The sequence below is a fragment of the Anopheles maculipalpis genome, chromosome 2RL (genome assembly GCF_943734695.1).
Source record: "Anopheles maculipalpis chromosome 2RL, idAnoMacuDA_375_x, whole genome shotgun sequence".
In the NCBI taxonomy this organism is placed as follows: domain Eukaryota; kingdom Metazoa; phylum Arthropoda; class Insecta; order Diptera; family Culicidae; genus Anopheles; species Anopheles maculipalpis.
Window position 1 is genome coordinate 141,884 of NC_064871.1, and position 24,294 is coordinate 166,177.

General features: G+C 36.3%; 5 protein-coding genes across 6 annotated transcripts; 4 read left to right on the forward strand and 1 right to left on the reverse strand.

Annotated features, from left to right (window-relative positions):
• Positions 1-5,544: 5,544 nt before the first annotated feature.
• Positions 5,545-6,820, forward strand: LOC126558898 (uncharacterized). Of its 2 annotated transcripts, none has more exons than XM_050214982.1 (2): positions 5,545-6,189; positions 6,633-6,820. In XM_050214982.1, exons 1-2 carry the CDS (start codon positions 5,688-5,690, stop codon positions 6,800-6,802), a joined length of 672 nt encoding a protein of 223 aa, XP_050070939.1. In that variant the 5' UTR covers positions 5,545-5,687; the 3' UTR covers positions 6,803-6,820. The 2 variants fall into 2 exon arrangements, with proteins under 2 accessions (XP_050070939.1, XP_050070938.1); XM_050214981.1 differs by having other exon boundaries at positions 6,570-6,802.
• A 3,190-nt stretch (positions 6,821-10,010) lies between these two features.
• LOC126558810 (elongation of very long chain fatty acids protein AAEL008004-like) lies at positions 10,011-11,123 on the forward strand. The gene is made up of 5 exons (XM_050214881.1): positions 10,011-10,088; positions 10,166-10,497; positions 10,568-10,673; positions 10,745-10,881; positions 10,956-11,123. The coding sequence occupies exons 1-5, from the start codon at positions 10,028-10,030 to the stop codon at positions 11,112-11,114; spliced, it is 795 nt and encodes a 264-aa protein (XP_050070838.1). The 5' UTR covers positions 10,011-10,027; the 3' UTR covers positions 11,115-11,123.
• A 1,162-nt stretch (positions 11,124-12,285) lies between these two features.
• On the forward strand, positions 12,286-13,241 carry LOC126559940 (elongation of very long chain fatty acids protein AAEL008004-like). The gene is made up of 3 exons (XM_050216100.1): positions 12,286-12,349; positions 12,411-12,604; positions 12,675-13,241. Exons 1-3 carry the CDS (start codon positions 12,289-12,291, stop codon positions 13,239-13,241), a joined length of 822 nt encoding a protein of 273 aa, XP_050072057.1. The 5' UTR covers positions 12,286-12,288.
• Positions 13,242-13,952: 711 nt separating this feature from the next.
• On the forward strand, positions 13,953-15,121 carry LOC126558461 (D-aspartate oxidase-like). The gene is made up of 3 exons (XM_050214482.1): positions 13,953-14,155; positions 14,223-14,926; positions 14,982-15,121. Exons 1-3 carry the CDS (start codon positions 13,956-13,958, stop codon positions 15,119-15,121), a joined length of 1,044 nt encoding a protein of 347 aa, XP_050070439.1. The 5' UTR covers positions 13,953-13,955.
• A 985-nt stretch (positions 15,122-16,106) lies between these two features.
• On the reverse strand, positions 16,107-24,034 carry LOC126559648 (protein polybromo-1). Its single transcript, XM_050215818.1, has 15 exons — positions 23,906-24,034; positions 22,904-23,828; positions 22,449-22,675; positions 21,778-22,361; positions 21,580-21,718; positions 21,135-21,505; positions 20,751-21,072; positions 20,566-20,653; positions 19,817-20,447; positions 19,567-19,739; positions 18,414-18,589; positions 18,289-18,348; positions 17,351-17,782; positions 16,481-17,063; positions 16,107-16,408 (listed from the first exon to the last, which is right to left on the reverse strand). The coding sequence occupies exons 1-15, from the start codon at positions 24,020-24,022 to the stop codon at positions 16,107-16,109; spliced, it is 5,130 nt and encodes a 1,709-aa protein (XP_050071775.1). The 5' UTR covers positions 24,023-24,034.
• Positions 24,035-24,294: the final 260 nt, after the last annotated feature.

The following is a 24,294-nucleotide window of genomic DNA, read 5'->3' on the forward strand; positions in this document are numbered from 1 at the left end:
CGATTGTGTGCAATGGTGACAATCGAGGTGAAGAACGCCTTCAACACGGCCAACTGGACAGCGATTGGAGCAGCTCTGCAGCAAAGAAACACGCCATTGTACCTCCAGGCGTTGCTGCGGAACTATTTCATCAATCGCACGCTCCATTACGAGACGGACGAAGGAATGGTCTCGCTACCAGTGACGGCAGGTGTTCCACAGGGTTCGGTTCCAGGGCCAACACTGTGGAATGTCATGTACGACGACCTTCTACGTCTGGAGCTGTCCGGGAAGCGTGCGGACATTATTGGATTTGCGGATGATGTGGCGTTCACCCTTATCGGGAGGGACCCACAGGAAATCAGCAACCGGCAAAACTGAACAATGCGCCGGAGAGCTTTTTTCCGTAACGCTTCTCTGAACTTTCACGGTGAGATGACGACATGGTCACGCTCTCTCGGCCGTTAAATTCGGGAGAGTGAAATGTTGCATCGTATCTTTTCCGCAGCTGATACGATCGTTTGGAAGGTATGCAATGCAATGCGTAGATTGTTCGTTTCACGAGAGCGAATCGCGGACGTTCACCACCATGTCAGCCACTAATGGGTGAATGGGTGTTTTTAATTAATGAATGCATCAATTAGGATTAATTGTCGCATTAATGTAACACTTATTATGTTATTATCATTTATGATATATCAGCAATACGGCCAGGCAGTTCTAATTGAATAAAAAAAAAAATGATACGATGTCACGATAGCACGAAATCATCAACAAGATTAGCATGATTACATTTGGAAAAATCATATGGTACAGTTTGGTACTGTGATTTCACTTACAAACAATCATGCTTAAACTTTCTTCCCAAAGCTGATTGAAGCTGTTTTTAAACTACCGTATGTGTTTAGCATAAATGTAAGCTGGAGCCCCACGAGGAAGCATAATATCCCCGATATTATATAATATCCACACAGCAGATATTCCCGAAATAACCAGGTCCGTAGCGTGGGGTTGGCGTGGTTGACCATTGCCAAGGGCACCAGGACTAGGAGGGTGCCAATATAAGAAATTGTCCCTTGGTTGATGCTTCTTTCAGATCGCCCGAATAGTCATATCGAATGTTAATCCATAGAGTAAAACCTGTTAAACTCCAAAAGTACATAAATGTCTCTGCTAATTAAATAATATTTTCATTTTTAAAATCTCATATTTACATTTTTTTCGGAAAAACTATTTTAAATCTGTTTAAAAACATTCTCTAAGTAAGTTTTTCAAACACAAATAGGATGATTCAATCATTTATATCAACATTGAATGGTATGCGTCATGGTTGCAATGAGGATATTTTCTCCGTAGCAAAACAAACATACTGCGAATTGGGTATTGATGAAAAAAAATCAGTGTAAGAATACACGTTTGGCAAGTACTGCTGCCAGACTGTCGTTAATAATTTTAACAAAGCAATGGCAAAATATGCTGCCCACTGCAAGAAATGCAATCTTAAAATAAACCATGACCAATCTGAAGCCTTTCTCAAGATGCACTATTCTCGAGATACCATCTTTCTCAAGATGCACTAGTGCTATTTAGTCTAGATGCACATTTCAAATGAAACATTACAAATCATAAATTAGATATTTCTTGGATAAATTATGTAGAGTACCTACTGTTAGATAAAAAAAAGTACAGAGATATTTTTACTGCTGTGTAACTTGAAAATTTAAATTTAGCCCCCAAATTGTCATCTTTGTTTACAACCATTGCAGGCGAATTGTACGACGCACACATTAAAATTTTTTTAGAGCACGGTTGTCAAATCGTTAGGGATAAGCCAACCTGTATATTATACCCTATTTGGGTTTCACTGCGCAGAAGCAGGTGCTAAACCTGTGGCTTTGTTTATACCTAACTGCAACAAACTTTTGATATTCTCTTGCTCTGTATGGTATGATATCGGAGTATTTTCCTATTAGATTCAGCAGTAAGTAGTCAGCTGCCAGTCTTTTCAAATTAGTCTAGTCAATATCTGCGAAATCATTTTCAGGATAGTGCATCTGTTATCACATTTCACAATTGGAAGTTCATCGTTTCAGATACCCAGTGGGAAATGGTCGTCGGATGATAGAACGTTTGTTGTCATGCTAGGCCATGCCACGTTGAAATCACATGGGCAGCTTGAAAGGCGCCCTGGATACACAAACAGGATATAAAGAGTTCTGCTTACAGCAATCGGCGACTTCTAAAGGTGTGCAAACCACGCCTGGTTGAACGTGCCCTTCGGAGCACTGATTCTCTTCGTTGGATTGAAAGGAATCGTGATTATGCTAAGGTACTTATGGTACTCGCGTGTGAAGAGGTAAACAAAATAGTAAATATCAATGTATGCTGTCTATGGACTGCTTGTAGTCTATGGTTAGTATTTTTATAGCTAGTATTTTAGGTTACAAACTTGTAGCCGCGAACGTACTTGATGTAAGCGGCAAAGGAAAAAATACAATATACATCGTATCCTATCAAATAAAACACCAAACAGCTTGTTCTAGACCAGAGACGTTAAATTCAGTTTGGTTCGTGATAGTTCGCCCACAAAAAAAAAAACGTTTTTGGAAATCGCATCACCTCCGTTTTCTGGTCATGAAACTCTAAGATTAGAGTACATTAATTATCAAACGTTATTTATACATAAAAACCACAAGGAACATGTAATACAACGTGCAATATCAGGGATTACGAATACGTTCTCTCTTGGTATCTAGGAGATGCTGGGTATATGACCTAATTAGGCCAGTAATTTAATTACAGTTACTTAGTCTGGTGCATCATTTTGTGGAACCTGTAGATCTGATTGAACCTACGTATCAAATCATTGTAACTTTATAAAAGAAGAAGATCTTTGATGCGTAAAATGGAAACAATCGAAGGAATTGGCATTTAGCATTGACATAGTGCTTGGGAAATTAAAACTAAACTATTCATATTGATTATTCTTCAACAGGTATGAAAACATATACAGATGATAGGAATACGGAAATATACCGATTCTTTGTGTGTCTGTAACGCTTTCTGTAACGAAGCGATGGATGTTCTACTGTGTAGAAACTAATAAGTATGTGTGACGCAGTTTGTATAGTTGGTGCAAGGAAGAAAAGTATGATAATGCGCATGCTTTAATTAAGTTGAATGTAGTGGTATATCGTAATATTCTATTGGGAAAAACATGGGTTCGAACTAATTTTCGTATCCCAAATACATTACATGGAAGGATACAAACCGGCCAATATCCACGTGCTGTAAAAGAGAAAAATAAACTTAAACAATCTTTCCTGTATCTAGTGTTACTACATAAGACTGTATATGTGTGGCTTAGTTTTCTTTCACATGATATTGTGTTCATTAAAATAGTGATGTTTAACTTACTAAAAATTCGTACAGAATTATGTATTTGTCTTGCGACTGAATCTCTAAGATACGCACTGGAAAAAACACAGGATTAAGAACATACGAAGTGAATACAGTGCCGTATGCTTCCGCAACAAAAAAAGTTATTCTACCTTAACTTTCTGTTTTGTGAGTGTTAGGATTTTTTCAGTAGTATCTATTAATTAAGCTTCAAGGAAGGAAGGATATAGTTGCGCAATAATTACTTTGAAATACGATGTAGCTTGTGACTAGTGCTATGCTATAGTCTAGTCACAATATATATTTATATATATATATATATATATATATATATATATATATATATATATATATATATATATATATATATATATATATATATATATATATATATATATATATATATATATATATATATATATATATATATATATATTACAGGATTGTAATGAGTAAATATGTTTGGATAGGTTAACTGTGGATGATGAAAATTGTTTTACCTTGTTCTATCTTAAGACAAAATCGATTTTATGCAAAGAATATGGATTTGTTTTACCTAAAAAATCGAAAAAGTACAACACTATTGAAACATACAGTGATCGTTTGTTAGAGCTTGGTAAAACGCAAAGACAGAGCGTATTTCGGGAAAAACACCTTAACAAAAAGCCGTGTCACTCGTGGTGATAATTATTGGCATTGTATATTGTATTATTGTTGTTTTTTCAGACACACGATGTTCTTTGGTTTTTGCCAAACGCAGCTAATCACTCGGTTTTTTTTGTGCAAAGGAGCCTATAGCGCAAAAAATCAATATAATAAGCGGATTGTTTTCACCATGGTAGTGTATTTTCTTCTGTTCGGTGTAAGAATTATAAGGAAAAGCCCTCTATGCTTATAAGGTAGTCGGAAACTGCACCACGTATTCAATTTAGTTCAGTTTAGTACTAATATCAGTACTATACACCTTTTAATGCTCTCGGAATGGGTGTTTCTGACTATGTTACATTTTTTGGGGGTAAACGATATTTTTAATAATATTTAATTTAACGGATCTTTTTAATTTTTCTATTAGAAAAAATACCACGACGCAAAAAGGATGTGAACAGAAGCAGAGTTATTACAACAATAATCACGTTTTCTCGGAAGCCTTTCAACTGCACCAATTTTCCAGCATTTTTTTCCGGCATGTGACACAGACATAACAATAGAGATAGAAAAAGGTTTAAATACCCCTTTGATCAGTCACTGCAAATGCAAGTGAGCCATCAGAATATGTTGCACCGCACTAAAACAATCATTGGAAAAATATGTATGTAAATCGGCTTCATGACACGTGTGTAAGGCGAGAACTGCAATGGAACACCGGTTTACGTGGTCATGTATGTTGCAACGTGCCTGCTGATGTAGATGCCTGAATGCATTAGTTATAAGGTAATCGCGAACCAAATGTGGCTCTAGGGTTAAAATGGAAAAATCAGCAGGTCGTTCGTGAACTGCGCTCCAGGATTTCATAAGTGATTGACTGTGCAAACCGAACAGATGGGAAACAAGGTGAAATAAATGTTGTGTACACCGTGCTTCAAGATTCATTGGAATAATACCAATTTCAACCAGTGCCACATACACAAAGATCGACAGCAGCATATCAGCTTTAACATCGCTACCCCGGTGAGGGAATTCAAGTGTGAAAAATAAGTCGGATAGTATGAATACATTCTCCTTTGGGATACAAGAACAAGAAACTCTATACAAAATCAACGTCCTGCATGAACAGTATAAAAACATTAACCTGGAACCCAGTAAAGTACCAGAGACATCACAACAGGTTGCACCAACAATCATCCTCACAGACTGTTCATGTAACATCGTGGATGGCAAGAAAATCGGGACACAATACGCGCATCTCGTATTGTCAGAAGAGGCTCTTGAGACAAAAAACAACGAACTAAGTACAGAATGCAATTCCAATGCATTTTCAGTTAGTACTAGCGATGGAAAAAAAAGCAATGAAAAAACTCTAACAAACAGTAATGGTGACAGAAATCATTTACTTAAAATTCCTGAGGCAATTATCAATGAAAATAGTGCATTGAAACCTAATATTCGTGATTGCTTTCGCAGTGAAGCTCGGCCTCCGTGAAACGATAGAAAGTGCACCAGTTTCAGTGGTTTTAATAAACTCTACCAGTGATGACAAGTTTGTACTTATGACGGGTGTTTTTTCGGGGTGTTTGCTTTTCAAAGTGGTATACGTGTGTGATAAATAATGTGCATGTAAATATACTCTTTTGCTCAGGAGATCGTCTAGCATGGTTTCAATTATGGATGTAGAATCGGATAGACAGGTCTGTGATAATCGTGTAATAATATCGCAAAGTGCGGTTAGTCAAAAATCGATTGATCTAGATATCTCGCTCAGGCCAATCATCGCAACAACATCAGATCGAGATACGGTTAATTTGGAGTTGATCACAACAGGGACACCGGCAAACCAGTTGAATCAACCCTGTTCGTCTACAGCAACTTCTATAGTCGTAACCAATCCGTACAACAGTGATTCTGGGGATACTGACTTGGTGAAGAAAAGCATGAAGTTAAACCTGATCGACTCGTCCAGCATCAACAGCAACGCTCGGGAGGTTAGCATACCGGGTGATTTTATCAATGCAGCATCTTCAGGCAGCAGTGTCGGTGCTAGCTCTAGCACTGTTGTAACAACTACGGCAGCGATCATCATGAAACATCACAAACTAAGGGAACGAACATTTAGTGATGAGATTGGCTCGCCAAAATCACCAGCTGCCACCACAGGTATTCCATTTATTTGTAACGGTTATATACTTTACAAAATAGCTGCATTTTAATGGGTATACCATTTATGCAATCCAAACGTATTTTTTAACGCATTGTATATCAGGTGTTACGCTAAAATGAACGTTTTAGATCTTTGCTCACTCTCTAAGATCGCAAAATGAAACGGTAAAGTAATGATAAATGAAATATTACTGGATATTTCCGTGTCAGGGTGGCCGGGATCGAATGAGTTTTCATTAAAATAATCCGTCGTGTCTGTAACAAGATCTAACGATACATAACAAAACTATCTGATATATTTAGGTATTTTATAGGTCAATAAATGAATAAACTAACGCTTTCCTTTTTCTAAATTCTCATTCTTATATGCCCTACAGGTGAGGGCATCGTTCATTGTGCGTTAATGATTGCTCCAAAAAATTCTCCAACTATCCAAGTAGAAGTCGTCGATGACCGCAAGGCATTGAGAGATGCGCTCTACCAAGGAATTTTTCATCGTCACCGTCGAACTATCTTTGCGGTAGGAAGCTTTTTGCGCATGCTAAAAAGTCGAAATTCTTCATACAACACGATTCGTAGCTCGTCGGAAGGAGAAGATGACACAAAATAGTCGGGCTTTACGACTTTGCTAACGTTATCACATCATCAACGTTGTTTATTTTTCATTCCCTGAACGTGAGCCGAGAAATATGTAAGGAAATACACAGGATTTCAGTTTATCAATTGTATAAAATATGTAGCCAAACCAAAGGATTTACGCTGATCCCACCGAACCTTAAAGTTGTACTCTACTTCCCGTTGATCTTACTTTTCCGATAAACTATACGATTGAAAAGAAAACTAAACAATGCCTTAGGATTATTGTAAAATGGTATTTTAACAATACCATTCCCATTTATATGATCCAAACGGTGTGTAAATTATAAAGAAAACACGAAAAAAAAGAAATCCAGCACGATATAGAATAGTCTGTTTCGCAGAACTGTACTCGATTTTTTATATTGCTTGTTGATGGGCAGTTCAATGTAAATGAAAGTTCATCATGCAATCGACATCACACTGATGTCCCAGTTTGAATAAAATGACCAATTTGTAAAACAGTGATATATTGTAGTAGTAGTGCAATGTCAGCGAAAAATTCAAAAATTTAGATTTTATGTTCGTTTCTTAAGACTAATCATTACTTAGGAAACTTAAATATTAAACAAATAACCAAGTACTAACCCTTCGACGACGAATTAATATAATCCATTCTAGCATGAATAAATGTAACTCTAACATTTCTGCTAACATTTCATATAAGGGTGTTAACTATATTAATAATGAAAACTGCGTAGTTTTTAGTTCGATGTACATACTACACATGCACATACTACATCATTTTTTTGTTTTGTTTACTTATTTACCAATTCGATGAGTTTTCAAACATGCTATTTCGAATGTATTATATAATCAGCAATACATTCGGTTTTGTTCTGAAAAAAAATTGCTCAGTTAAAGTATCGTGAGCAAAGTAACACAATTATCTGTTTATTAAGCGATCATTTGATAACTGTTTCATAAAATGGTTGCCATAATATGGCCATATTGTGTGCAATTCATCATTCGGTCCATATAATTTTCAAAGTAATTTGTACATTAAATTACGTACGAGAGGATAAAATCCACTAATATGTTTGAATTATAAGCATTATTCATAATAAATAGTCACTGCTGTAAACGGTAAGATCAAATTAAAAGGTCATTAAGGCGTCATTAAAAGGTGTCAGATAATATCTTGAACAATGTGTATGATACAGTGATATCATACAAAAGATTTAATATACGCAAAGATTTATCAAAAAATTTACTGCCAATTGAAACAATCAAGTTGTAGCGAGCAAAGTTAACAAGATTAAGCGAAGAATAATGAAAAAATGGAAGAAAATAGCTTAAAAAAGTAATAAAAACTGATATTTTTTTGCAAGGTTTTGTATCTGCCAAATGATTAAATAATTTTTTTTATTTTTTTTATGTTAAGTATGAGGGCTTGGACCGTATTGTTAACACCGCATGTGTTGACTGCTTTTATAAACTAGATTAACGAGGCATTTGCTCCATATTTGTTTGCATTATCCCGGACATGCTCGGTTAAATGAGTAAATTATGTGTAGAGTAAAAAGAGTTCTTATAGCATATGTTTTAAAGCGCAAAATGTAGTACTTTCAAAATGAATTTACTTTACCAACATGCAACTAATGTAAATTAATTCTTTTTAAATTGAAGAAGATGAGTATTTTTTATGAAACCTAGTAAAATTAAAGTTTTATGAAACCTAGTTTTATGAAACCCTAGTAAATCTCACGAGAAAAGAGGGAATTTGATACGAAATAGAAAAAGTAAACTTAAACCATATTGATGAATTGATAACACTTAATGAATATCAAGATGGCGAATACTTCAGTCTGGTATGTTTTTATTTTATACCCAAGACTGTGTAATATCAGTGTGCAGGTGACGTGTTAATGTTAATATTGTGCAGTTTGTTAAAAAAAAATATATATATATTTTCTAAAAATCTCTAATGATCAAGAGAGGTACAGTTTTAAATCACCAATTAGTTATAAAATAAAATGTACCAGACGCTAAGAGTCTCCTAAAATTGAAGTAAAAATGAATAAAAAAAATAATATTCGCCATGCGGTTGAAAAGCACGATCAAAGAATATAATCATTATCACTCAACGTGAACATCATGAATTGTAATACAGCAGGAAAGCTTAGTTCGCGTGTGAAATAGTTTTGGAAATAAAAATATAAACTGTGCTGTACCGGATGATAACGTGCTTCTTCTCCTTGGCTTAACGACCTTTTAGGTTACGCCGGCCATCTAATGGCTTACTAGACACATTGATACCAACGTAGTTGGACAGTTACAGTCCTCACTACAGGAGAACGGTCCAGATTGGATTTGAACCGCGGTCCTGCCATGTGAAGACCGGCGCTGCAGTAGCCTTACCCCCGTTATGATGTATATATTGATTTCAAACTTGGTTTAGGCATTTTGCTTCGCAAACAACTGTGCCGATTCAAAGAACAAACAATGGAGGAAACAGCAATCAGAAGCTGAAAGTTCACTTAATCTCATTTGAAATAAAACCTCTCAATCGTAATTAAAACAGTTTTGTGCTAGAGCGGTCTGTTCGTACCTAAATTTGCGTATTTATTTAACCCATTAAGGTGATTTGCTTGCTCTTTCGTGATAACTAACAGTGGCTTTCGATTGATATTACTAGCAGCTAACTATCAAGAGTGCGCTGTATGTATTTGTACGTACCTATGGTTATTCAAATGTTACGGTATCGTATGGTAGGAAATGTGAGACCGGACATTCTGTAATGTATGCATTATATGCAGATGGTAGAAACAAAGACTTGTCAGTCGCACATGTTGTACAATCAACGAAAAGAGGTTCAGTTTGGTAAGTTTAGCATTTTGTTGGTCATTTTTGTGCTAGTAGTTGAAATCGGTGATTGACTGTATGTGGATTGGCGATTCATTCGTAATTGAGCGTTCGCTCAATCGTGATAAGATTGCCATTGCTAGTAGCTTGTAAATCAAACGCTTTTCAATCAGATGATTCGCAAAATATGTGTCGTATTAGATGAACTAAACAGATTCAATAGTATAAGTAGTGCAAGAAAATATGTTCTGAACTTGACTGAAAGCTTGTACTGTGTTAATGTGTTATAAATATATCATTGCAGAAGATTGATTTACCACACTACGTTACTAAACATAAGTTTTATCAGTTCACATTTATTTAACGGTGAAAACGTGTTAAGTTTCTCATAAGCATGGCATTAGTGTTGCGTAATATATACGAAACTTTTAATTACTTTTTCACTGAATACAAAGGTATGTAATGCAAATTGATGCACCCATTTTTCAAAGAAGCTTGTTCTAATTTTGTTTTATTCGATTTTTCCTTACAGATCCGCGAATCGAAAATTACCCTTTGCTTGGATCACCTTGGCCGATTGTAGCGATCATTGCAGTTTATCTAAAGTTTGTCTATGATTGGGGACGTCATTTGATGAAACACCAAAAACCATTTGACCTAACAACAGTTATGAATATATACAATTTGATACAAATTTTTTTGAATCTTTACATTGGTGTTGTTGGAGGTTTAAACTCCTACTTTACTGCAGACTATAGTTGGAGTTGTGAAACAATTAATCAAAAAGACAACCCATCGAGACGCAAGCTTATATTTATTACATATCTATATTTTATATCTAAAATTATAGATCTGTTAGACACGGTAAGATTTACTCGTTATTATCCCTGAGCTGCAATTTGTCTCACGTTATCTACTTTTTTCTTCAATCAAGGTCTTTTTCGTTTTGCGGAAAAAATACAATCAAATCACATTTCTTCATACCTATCATCACGCAGGAATGGTTTTAGCTACGTATGTATTTACAAAATTTTTGGCTGGTAAGTGATATATTGCTCATTAGGATAACGTTGTACGTAGTGCCATTCCGATACAATACCAAAACTTACAGGAAGCCATGCAACTCTATTAGGATTGATCAACAGTTTTGTACACGTTATCATGTATTTTTATTACTTCCTCACATCGTTCAAACCGGAGTTGAAGAATTCTTTATGGTGGAAACGACACATAACTCAAGTGCAGCTAGTATGATTGATGTGTTATGGTTGTTTTTTTTTTCATTGATTAAGTTTCAATAATTTATTTTCATGCTTTCACAGATCCAATTCACTATTCTAATGCTGCACTTTGGAGTTCCTTTAGTGGGTGAATACTGCGACTTTCCGAAAGTTTTACTATTTATTGGATTCACTCAAAATATGTTTATGTTTACGTTGTTTGCTGATTTTTATATCAAAACGTATATTAAAAAGAAATAAAATATTGTTTAGAAGTAAGAACCAAAATAATTTGCTAGTTAGTACATTTATTACTAAAACGGCCAACCAGACCGTTTCCAACGAATGAAAAAGTTACATTAATTGGAAAATTCACTTGCTTTAGATAGTAATAGTAGTAGAAAAAGAAGCAAAAAGCATTTCGGTCATAATGCAATGAGCTGTAAGGAATTTCCTTGATAACGAATAAATATGTTTTGGTACGCTGTGGATAATGTAATTGTGTATCATATATATTTATATATACTAGCATTATTAGTAAAATAACTTATTAGCAATGTTATAATTATTATAGTTATTAGCAATGATTATAATTATATAACTTCTCTCGTGCATAAAATAATATCCGCTTCAAAAAACAAACAAAATAATATGCGAAAATAGATGCATGTTTCCGTGAAATACGCACACTATTTTTGATTATTTAAATTATTTGTCTTTAATTGAATTTTTATTGCTACCGGAGAACGAGTGGTTGTGCTACATATTTGTTACACTTTCGTAAAAACATTTGCTTCAAAATACTGTTTAAAATAATCAATTTTACATTAATCTACATCTACATTAAAATAACAGAGGATTAGCGCCAACACATATAGAATTTCTTGTTTTATGCCTCAAAAACGTATAAATCACAGTTAAGGTATTACTGACCTGTTACTATTGAGTAGTCATGTTCGAGCTAATCGATATTTGAACCAAGACTGAGCGTGTTATTATTTCGCGCATTATTGAATCCATGCACATGCAAGCATGCAAAATTATCGAGAAAAAAGTATAAATTTTTCATTCAATTGAAAATTCATTTGATGCAAATGAAAGACATTTTTTGCAATGTTTGTGTTTAGTTTTGTAAGACAAAATTGCGCAAGCACTTCGAACAATTCCACGTTTACTACATGTGTTTTGTAAATTTTTAGCAAATGTACTGAAGAAGCGGTTCATTGCTTCACTGGGTTAACATTGACTCACTCGATGGCATTAACTTGATATCATTACAAAATAAGAGTTATGATTAACCTACACGAAATGTGTCAATGTAACTAATGATTTGCTTAAAAACTCGTGCTTTACTACCGTGATAGCACAGTGAGAAACTATTGGCGGACTTCCATTGACGGATCACACAACGAAAGTCGAAACCTCGTCCTATACAATGGTAACATTACTAGACTCTGTTGCAAATTACTACAATGATTTCTTCATAGAACGTAGAGGTAAACATTATATGATTTGAAGATGTTCGAAAATGTCATGAATTTTTGTGTGCTATTTTAGATAGACGCAGTGAACACCTTCCCTTGGCCGGTTCACCCGTACTCATCGTAGGCATTGTTTTTGTTTACTTGTACTTCGTACTTCGATATGGACCTCGGCGTATGGCAAACCGCAAACCGTATAATGTCCTACATATGATAAAATTTTATAATTTATTTCAAGTGACTGCAAACGTTATACTATTTTTACGTATTGTAAGTATGCAAGTACTTATTGTAATATCAAGAGTCGAATCTAATTGGCTTCGCTTTTTTTCTATTCCAGTGCTATAACGTTTTTCTACTGTATGAAAAATTTTCTTTCCGTTGTCAACCAATTGACTACTCCAAGTCCCGAGTAGGAATGGATGAAGTTTACTTCAGCTACGCTTATTTCTTGCTAAAGTTATTTGATCTGGCAGACACGGTATTTTTCGTGTTACGAAAGAAACAGTCCCATGTTTCGTTTTTGCACGTGTATCATCACTCTTTTATGGTATTAACGACATACTGTGCCTTAATATTCGTCCCGGGAGGCCACGTGCTACTGCTCGGTTTGTGGAACACGCTAGTGCATGCAATAATGTATTTTTACTATTTTCTCACCTCACTGGGTGCACAAAATAATAGCATCTGGTGGAAAAAGTATCTTACTCGGTTGCAGCTGATGCAGTTCGTGCACTTGGCATTTCATTTCGGTCGTCCTTTGTTTGGCGGAAATTGCAACTTTCCTATGTTTTGGTTGTGGTATGGATTTTTGCAAGCAATTATTGTGCTCGGTTTATTTTTAGACTTTTATATCAAGACGTACAAACACCAAGACAATAATAAACTTACGGAAAAGCAAGTATAAAGAGAAAAAGGTGACATGTAGGAAATATTTACCATCCAACGAGTGCGTTGAGTATTCAAAATATATTTTTTAAATTAAACTATAAAAAATTTATCAATGGTATGAAAAATGGTAATTTTACTACAACACTAAATAAAGTTTTATCAAATCAATAGCTTTCTTTGAGCAATACGGCTAGGGGGTCAAAGTCAAAGGGTAATTTTACTACAACACTAAATAAAGTTTTATCAAATCAATAGTTTTCTTTGAGCAATACGGCTAGGGGGTCAGAGCCAAGTGGTAATAAGGTGATAATACGGCAAAACAAACTTTTTTTTTTATTTAACACACATTTTAGTGTCTGCATGCATTTGGCCCAATTTCTGTTTCCTTTTATCATTTTCTTGTTCATCATCATTTTTTTAAGTTAAACATTCGATATTACAATCAAAAGAATAAAAATAATTGACATATGATTATGTTAAGGATTGTATTGTCAATCGTTCCGACTATTGAACGTGGCGTAATTATAGATTTGGTTCATATCATCAACACAGTCGAACAGATAGTAGTTATCACACGAACAGCTATTTCTTGTTATCATAGGAAAAGTAGAGTTTAGTCATTAGTCAGCTGATGTTTCGCAAGTGTAATTTTGATACAACTGTTCAACGCGCTCAATTCGAAAAGTTCTTGCTTTTCTTTTATTAGGCAGCAGAAAGGTGTACGAGCAAAATGAATTCAGAGCATTATCAATTTGTAATACTCGGTGGTGGAATAAATGGACTATCATGTGCAATGCGTTTGTCAAATGAATTTCCCTGTTCAAAGATACAAATTGTAAGTGATCATTTGAGTCCAAACACTACAAGTGACGTTGCAGCAGGTTTGTGGGGACCGTACGCTTTAGGTGGAACTCCGATAATTGAATGCCGGTAAGAAGTAACTATATACGATATGCTGAAATATGTGCGATTTAACCAATCTGAAATATATTTTTAGACGATGGGCTCAAGAAACACACGATTACTTCCTGCAACTGTGGCGCGATGGGTATGCTGATCGGTGTGGAATATGTTTGGTGCCAGTATTGGAGCTTTACGAAACGGATACAACTGTTCCTTGGTGGAATGATATTGTGTTTGGGTTTAACAAGACGAAGATATTGAAACAGGGCGAAACGAATGAACAGTACGACTGTTTTCACACCGCATTTACCTACATAACTTTCACATGCGAACCGTCAAAAATTATGAACCAATATCGCGAAACCCTATCCACTCGCAATGTAACGTTTCGCCGGCAACATTTAACCAGCATCCGTTGTTTGGAAAAAATGAGCATTCACCCACATGCAATCATTATCAATTGTCTTGGGCTAGGATCTAAGTCTGTTTCGAATGATGCAGAGTTATTTCCGATTCGAGGCCAAGTACAAAGAGTAAAGGCAGAGTTCGTATTTCATGCATACGCTGATGAATCATGCTACATAATTCCCAATACGGACACAGTAATTTTGGGTGGAACTAAGCAAAAAGATAACAATATACAAGTAAGCCCCGTTGATCGGTATAACATAAGAGCATATTGTCAAACCGTTCTGCCTGCACTAAGGGACGCAGTAATCGTGAAGGACAATGTTGGTTTACGTCCAGTTCGATCTTCTGGTGTACGTTTGGAAGCAGATCATGCTATTTTTGGAAATGGTAAGTGCACAGAAATGCATTTAAGTCACCTTTTTTAATTGAAGTATTATTTTAGGAGAGAATCATATAATAGTACACAACTATGGACACGGTGGAGCCGGAATAACACTCGCGTGGGGTTGTGCGGGTGAGGTGATGCGTATCGTTCAAGCATATAGTGTTAAAAGGTCTCAATGTGTGCATCACAAATTATAGCGAAAATAAAAGCTGATAACTATGTTGTGTTATGATACGAGCACCTGTTGTTTAATTAACAAGATGTAAACAATAAAAGGTTCACAAATTATCAAACCATTTCTCCTTTACACATGCTGTTACAGTTTGGGGCGGCTCGGTGATGTAGGCGTACAAATCCCATCCTTTCCGTCCTCCCGTAGTGAGGACTGACTAACCTCACTATGTGGTATTCATAAGTCAAGCAATACGGGTTGCAAATAGGTTTTGGCATCTCACTTCTATATTTTTGCTCTAAGCTCCGAGAAACTACTACCCTGAAACGTGGGTTATTTAGAAAACTAATAGTTAAATTTAAATTAATCAAATTGTGTCGAAATTAAAAACTTAACAAGATAAAAAAATGCTTCGTTGGCTTAATGACCAGGCCACGCCAGACATTGAGTGCCTTACTTAGACTTGCTGTTACCACATAGTTGTATAGAGAGGAATCTACTGGGGAGCGGTCCGGATGGGATTTGAAACCCCGGTGCATGTGATACACGACGCCAAATACCGGCACCACTCAAAAAAGCACTCGTTAAGTGACCATTTTAGATTTCTTCTTCTTCTTATTTGCCCCATTACCTTCTTTAGGAGAAACGCCCTGCCATTACTTCACTGCTTCTTCACTCATCTTAATTATACACCCGTGTATCTTTGCCTTTGGAAAATTTTACACCTCCCCCTCCCCCCCCCCCCCCCCACGAGACACACCCCACTCAGTCCAGCTCAACCGGAAAAAAGCAAGTAATACTCATCGAATTACTATGCACACAAAATGCTTGCTGGAATAGATGCAATTATATTAATTTTACTAGATATAAATATAAATTTTACATAAAATCGCTAAAATGTATTCCATTGATTTTACATTAAGATACATGTATCTGCTACATAGCTAAAAATTATTAACATGATATAGATTCTTAATTCGTGAAATGGAGCATCTGCAAAATTATACTTGTCAAAAACGATCAAAATGAATAATTTCTCTCATCATGAAGTTCCGCAACTGCCATAACGCATCAACTACAGCATCAGAACGATCTTGAGCCCTTTTTCCTAGCCACTGCGATGGTAATCGGTTAACGTCCGTGTTAGGAACTGTCTCCCTTGTAGCTGTGAATGTTTTTTGCCATGGCGTAATATATGTTGATTTCTGCTGAAGCCGTTCTATATATTTTATATATGCTTCCGAATGTAGTACACGCTGCGGACGGGGAGGCACAGTAACAAACAATGGCTCCGCAGGTTGCGACGAAACATCTGAAATGACATTTAAAAGTTATGATTAATTTTCTTCGAAAATGTACAGTAAACGAGATCGATAATTCTTACAACTGATGTAAGGAGCAGCAGCAATCGAATTGCCAAGCTGTGGAGCATTCAATCCGGTTGCGGCGCACATTACGGATGGTTGAAGTGCATGCATTGATTGCATTTGATTAGTTGCAGCCATTCCACCCGAGTTTTGAGAGGACATTCCCATAATGTTGGAACTACCAATGTTCGTGGAAAGATTTCCCACATTTCCCATTGGTTGCAGCGTTATCGTTCCCATGTTGCTGGAATTTATGTTGGTCAGATTACCAACTGGTGCATTATTTCCGACAAGTATCCCCATTGCTGGACGCTTTGAATGTACGTAGTTTTTGCTACGGTCCTGAAGTTGGACTAATTTGCTTACGGCTTTGGTAAGATGCACCTCTTTAACGTGCTTTACCAGACGAGCAACGGTTGGAAACGGTGGCATATTACGACGAAGTCGTACACAGTTTCGCCAGATGCAAATAAATTCTTGATCTGCCGATGCAATGAACGTCTTGTACACACATCCCGTCCCTTCTGCAATACAGTGCTCCGAACATTCGGCCGGATCCTCAAACTGAAAGTCGCATTTATCCCAGCAGCATTCATAGGCCTATTGTTGAAGTTAAATGTTTGGAAATAAGAAGCAAAAACAGAAATGAAAATGAATGTTTACAAAATGCGAATACTATCATCCAAACGACATACGACTTCAAATGGTCAAAGAACTACAATTATCGTTTAAAAAAGGCAAAAAAGCTCACGGTGGGCAAAGTGCTGTACTCAGCTTAAGATGCCTATTCAACAATTGGGTAAAGTAATTTTTGTGCATCTGAAGATTCTAGAGCATGACTAGAGGATGGAAGTAAAAGTAGTAACAGAGAAACAAAAGCACCATACATGATTCGGCACGATGTCCTGTACGATTGGACTGTCGGTTTTGAAGTTTGCTGGGCTAGAACAATTTGGTTCCCCCATTTCGGCAGCGTGTTTAGCCGCACTTTCCTCATTGATTTTAATCGCACGCTGCTCCCAAACAGCCTTTTCCTGCTCGCTCAAGTTGCGCCATTCATTTCCTACTATGCGTGATACGTCACCGAACGTTGCTTCCGGATTGCTGGCACAGATAGTCTTCCGGTGTTCGCTAGAGTACAATATGTACCCAGTCACGAGCTTCTTGCCTGGTTTGGATGTTTTTTTGCTGCTCATCGATGGTGTGCTAGTGTTGATCGAATTTGTTGGATGTGGCGAAGCCGTCATGATTGTGTCCGACCCAATCGACGGTGGCCCATCGATCGAATCATCGATAATGCCAAAGTCTTCCTTCATGTCCTGTAAGATTCAGGTGGGCATAACAGCACAGTATGTGATGATTTGTAGCATCTTGTCAACACCAGCATTTTTATTATATAAACATTTGTGTCATAGTTATGTTATTTCCTTTTCCAAGAATATTCTTTTTATTAATTCAGACATTTTGCTTGTGCGTATTTTATCTTATAATTTGCTCTAATCTTTGTGTTATGAAATAATTTAGCGTTTGTTAGATAATTATTACATCGAAGTCGATTAGTATTGGTGCAAACGTATGAACATTTTCTATTTCAGATATGAAAAAAATGTTGTATGGAATTTTAATGAATTTAGTTTACTCAAACAAATTAATTGCAGAAATTCAAATGTAATACCCATTAGCATTGATTTTTTATATATGTTGTATATGTTAGACTGATTACTTTTTTGAACAGTTAGTAAGTAAAAGTTTACACTAAACAAATGTATTTAACTACTTAAGACCATCAAATTTTACAATTACAAAAAAACATCTAGATACATACCATGAAATCAGTCGAAGAGGATTTGTTTTCTTGCACGGCTGCAATTTCACCACAGGTAACCTTGAAGTATTCGTAAAAATTAGTATGCTTTATATTCCTTTACATTATCGCTTTTTTGCAAATACCTTAGGAGGATTTATTGGACGGCGAAAATGGTAAACTTCGTCCGTTGTAACCATTTGGCTGTGTGTAAATTTACGCAATCCCGAAGGTGCTACTATTTTTCGAATTTGTTTTTTAAACTCGTCAAATATCGATTCGCACATGTATACATCAGCTTCAGTTATTTCCGTCGGCCTCCCTGAAAACGGCACGGATAAAAAAGCCAATAATCAAGTTATTTAAATAAAACGACCTAGAGGAACAAGGCTAGATAGCTAACACACGATCTTAAATTGCTTCGATTTTATTACTAGTCATTCAGACTAGAGTTATGCGTACTGATTATGAGTGAATGAGTGAGTTTAATCCTGTATATGAAACTTGATTTCAAATCAGCATAAAGAGATTCACTCTCGTAAAACTGAAGTAATTTCTTTCGTTATTCACTTTTTAATTTTTATGACTCACTCTTTTCGGATTATTCTTATTTGTGCCAACTAAAGATTCACTCATCCATTCAGTCACCCTCTGTGCCAACGAATGACGTTTTTTTCTCTTTTCGTTTGATACTCTCTCAGTCACTCACTCATTCTGTGTAGTATCATGAGGTGATCCTTTGAGAGGGGGCATAGGGTCCAAGTAGTGTTTTTCATCTTATACTTCGCACACAGAGTAAGTGACTGAATGAATATAAAACGACAAGAATGAGTCATTAGTGGGCAAAGCGAGTGAGTGAGTATAAACCAAAAATCTTCAATCGTTCAAGAGTTTGTGAAGGATTTAAACCACTTTTCCGATTCTTCTTTTCTGATTCAAATCGTTAAAAGGATTGAATTTTCTCATCTCTAAGTCAGACCCAAGAATACCCAAGAAATTTTTCAAATTTAGAACAGATTTGAAAATGCATCGTATGTCGCACTCCTTTAGACGTAACTCTTACGATCGTGTTGAATCGAGATGTGCATAAATCGAATCAATATGCTAAGAGGCGCTTTTACTGCTCAAAACATAACCAGAGGTGACAACCTTGTATGGCCTAACACGGCCATCACAGCAGGTTTAAGTATAAATCACGCAAATACTTCATAGTTGCCTTAATATATACATCGATAGCTCTTTTCTATAACTCAGTTAATACCAATTAAACGATAGTTAGCCCAAACCCCATTTACTTACTGGTGATATATTCATTTTGATCAAGCACCGCGCATCGCCCAACAATTGCCACCGCTGAAGTGGTTTCTTGAATGGTTGAAAGCAGGACTTCTTGTCGATAAAATAATCTGCTAATAGTACCAGGTACTTCGGGCGGAGTTAAAAGCCAAGGTCCCCGGAACAAAACTTTTCCACTAAAATGGTTATTGAGAAAATCGAAATGAGCACACCGTTTGATAAAAAGGGCAATTAAATTAGAATATCAACTTACTCCTTAGTTTCCCAAATAGATGTTATTTGTGAAATCGATTGCTTTCCAGATTCTGTTGCAACATATACATAGTCGCCTGTTTTTACTACACCGCCACAAACAGTGTTGTACTGCTCATAATATACATTACCATCTTCTACCCCATTCATATAGATAACCACATTCGGCTTATCCTTTTCGAGCATTGCTTCCTGCAGCTGTAATTCCGAAAGTTCTTCCTTGTGCTTTTCCACGCGCTCTTTAAAAACGGACATAACACGCTTCACTTCGAGCGTCGCTTCTCGGGGTACTAATTTTACCGGATCATTGGCGCGTACTAGATTCCATGTTTTGAGCTTCTTAAACGATCTTGCTTTTGAACTGTACCGAGATTCGCACACAAACACATCTTTGCTGGCAAAATTTTCTGGCATTAATTTCACATAATCCCGAACGTGCATTACAAAGCATTTGTTTAGCACTTTAGATAAAGGGATTTGAATGTGTTGATCGCTCTTAAACAATTCCTGCTCCATAAACTTTCTTGTCTGCACGTGGAATGTTTCATGCGGCCGAAGGAGTAATAAACCGTTCATCATTTTAATATTATCAGCGGTTGTCCATAGACGCTCGATGTACATAATGCCAGGAACTGGAAAGCAGATAATGATTGTTTAGAAAATATAGATAATACAAGTAAACTGAAAATTTCTACAGTTATATAGAGAAAGAGATTGAAAATTGTCCTTTATATTTCCACACATACATACTTTTGTTTTCCGGCAAATCAATATATACAAAGTCCCCCGGAGAAAACACCTTTTGATCAATTGTCATACTCTCGCCTTGAGATGCTTGCTAATGAGTAAGTAAAATCGAAAAACGAAAGAAATGTAAGAGCCTGTTTCTATATTTAATCAATGCTAATAAAATTAAACGAATCGGTACCACTTACCACAGCATCATTATCAGTATCAGTTTCCTCTTCTTGCAGTAATTTCGATTGTCGTAGAGATTCTACCGCGGCACTCAAGTGCATTGTGTTATAGCTTAGTGCGGGGGATTCAAGCACGTTACCATTCTGACATAATTCGTCACGTTTTTTAATGAAAAATGATTGCAACTCAATTGAGTCTTCAAACACTTGTGAATCAGTGCGGCTGAGTCGCCGGGCACGCTCAAGGCAACTGAAAATGTCTTCTTGGAATGTGTCCAAACGCTTGTACAAACCCTTATCCAGGCGACGTTTGATAAGATCCAAAGAAATTGCTCGCACTCTGAAAAAGGGATCATATGGTTTACTGATTTTTTTTGAAAGTTTGTTTTAAGTCATCCTTACTTATTGCCGTCACATTCATCGTACTCGACTAATTCTGCCAAAGAGTCTGAATAACATCGACCTTCTTCATCTTGATAGTTATAAAATGTAGTAAAAAGTGACAGTAAAAGCTCTTGCACCGCTTGCTGAACATTCGGTACTGTTTCTTCACTTCGCAAAGCTTGTTTCGTCTGTATGAGCAATTGTTGGAGACAAAGAGCATCTTTGTAAATTTGAGAATCCGGTTCATTGTACTTGCAAGCGTTTTCAAACATCAGCATAAAGTCTGCTGCCATATCATCGACACTTTCATAAATCTGCTGTCGTAACTTTTTTTCGATCTTTTCAATATCGATCGGATCTTTGATGATATCGTAATAGTCTGGATATTCCTACAATGGCAAGAACATCAAAATTAAAACAAATGCCAGGTGCGAATACTTCAAGCTACAAAAGATATTCCTACGCTTTTTGAAGGTAATTTCATAAATATGTAAGATAATTGCCGACTTTGCTTCGGCTCTCTGTATTCCCTTATCGTGTCGTACATTTGTTTCAACTTTACTTCGAGTGGAGTGGTGTTATTTTTGCGAGGTGGTTTGGCACTGCAAAACAAAAATAAAACCGTAAAAAAAGGAACATATTTCATTCTTCAGTTACTTACATTTTTCCTGTCAGGTTATGTTTTTTGCTTATTCCGGAAAATTCCTTCAATTTTTCGTTTAATGCCTTTTCCAAGATGTTGGCATCCTCGTAGATCATAGATCCTTCTTCGTTATATTTACGGCAATTTGAAAACATCAAACGGTAATCACCCACAATATCATCGATGGTGCTATAACGATCGGCTTTTATGTTGTTTTCAATTGTTGTCATATCAATCGGATGTTGAATAACTTGATAGTAATCTGGATACAGTTTTTTTGACGGTTTTTCCATAAACAATGCCATAGGTTGATGATCGTCGTACGTAAAACCGACAAGGAATTCATGTAGCGATAACAGTTTCTTTTTCAACGACATTGCTGGCATTAAACGATTGGATTTTGAAGCAAGCGCATTATTTAACGTGTTGTTTTGTGAAGGAAAACCAATACTCTTGCCGTCTCTGACTACACGAGCCTTTTTCCTTGATGAAGTAAGCGTTGACGAGTCCGTATCCTCTTCATCCTCCTCTTCATCACTTTCTTCTAAGTCTCCCGAATCAATCAGCTTTTGGTTGAGAATTTTCTGCATTTTCATTGCATCCTAAAATAGGTAGGACAATATACTTTAGACCCAAATTGGCTAATAATTACATTTTACGATTCATCTTCATTTTGCAAAGACATTTACCTTATGAATTTTTGTACTCGGAGCGTTAGCTTTTTTCGCATTATCCAGCATCAAATACAAGTCAGCTGTCATATCGGTGATGTGAGTATAGATACCTTTCTTCAGTTTGTTTCTTATTTGAGCCATGGAAATTGGCTTCTTGATCAGGTTATAATATTCGGGATGGAAACGTTTATTGGGAAGCTTCCACAGAGACTCACCCAAAGGTGCACCTAAGGCATTGGGATCTATGTGAATTTATTCGACAAATGGTATATGGAAAGGAACAGACACGCAAAAAAGGACAAATCCAAGAGACAATGATTCAACAACATGAAATAAAACAAATACACGTGCAACAAGAAAAAGAAGTTGAGTTACAATCAAATAAAAATTAAAACTTTACCTAAAATAATTAAATCTGGAGATTTTACCAACATAAAATAGAGTTCGGTACATTTGGATCTTCGACTTACCATTAGAATTAGCTGTGTTGTACAGTTGGTCAAACAGTTGCCAAAGGGGACCATCACCTTCAGTTTCCATGGAATCATCAAAGTCATCGTCGGAGCTTTCTATTTCTTCCTTCAGAGCCGCTACCATCGCACTGGACGCAAGCCGCGGGCGTTTGGTGAGTGGTTTCCTATATCGTCCCGATTCTATTTCCACCTTGCGTGCCATAAATATCTTCTTTAGCATTTTTGCATCTTTGTAAATTTGCGATCCGGGCTCATTGAAGGTGCATGCGTTTTTCGTCATTTGCAACAAATCCTTTTCCATTTCATTAAGGTTCGAGTAAGCACTGGTTTGAATTTTCGTAGCAATCAATTTCAAATCGATCGGATGGTCTATAATATCATAGTAGCCCGGGTAGAGCTTTTTCGATGGCAACAGCTGAAACATGTGATGCAAATCATGGTTATCCGATGGATCTGTTGCCGTCATGATGGAGGCAAACAGTTCCTCGTACGGATCGAAATCTGAACCTTCGTCGAATTCATCTTCTTCGGTTGTGAGCGATTTTCGCGGACGCATAATTTTCCTGGGCCTCGTTTCCGAACAACCTTCTTCTAGTTGATTTTCCAAAACGCGTTTTTTGTTAGTATTAAAAACATCCAACAGCTGGCAAGCGTCTTGGTATTCGGTAGAATCAGGCTTATAAAATGCTTTCGCATTTTTCACTATCAGTTCTATATCGGCAGATAAATCTTCTACATCTTCATACGAATCTGTCTTCAGTTTTTGTTGAACTTTTAGCAAATCAATTGGATTCATTACAACTTCATAGTATGATGGTTCCTGGCGCCGCTTGGGTGCTCTAATAAATGTGTCACAGAGTGTTGTGCCATCTTCTTTCTTGAATGTTCGAATTGAATCGTAAATATGTTGACATAATTCCATCTACAAAACAAACAAAAACATGTTATTTTAATGTGCATTACAAATTACTCACCAATGCCGTAATGCTCATCACTTACCGGATCAAGCCTCTTTTTTTTCCTAGTTGTTGCAGGCAATGGGCTTTGCTCGGGTGAAGCATCTTCTTCACTGTTTTCATCATCTTGAAATGAACTCGTCCTACGTCTTTTACTCATTTTGTTACAGCAATGTTGCAATTGCAGTAAACAGCACGTTAATTAAAAAAGTTCTGGACCACTTTTTAGACTTTTCCACATCAAACAAACCAAGTAAAAGCTCCTCAACAACACTAAACCGCTTTGTCACCAAACTATACCAGGGGCTAGAATTTTCTTAAAAACTATTTTTAAAAGATATTACAAACAATATGTTAGTAATACAAGTCACATTAAAAAGATTCATTTAAATCTATTTTACTGACGCCATCGCTTTGTGAGGTGCTTAGGCA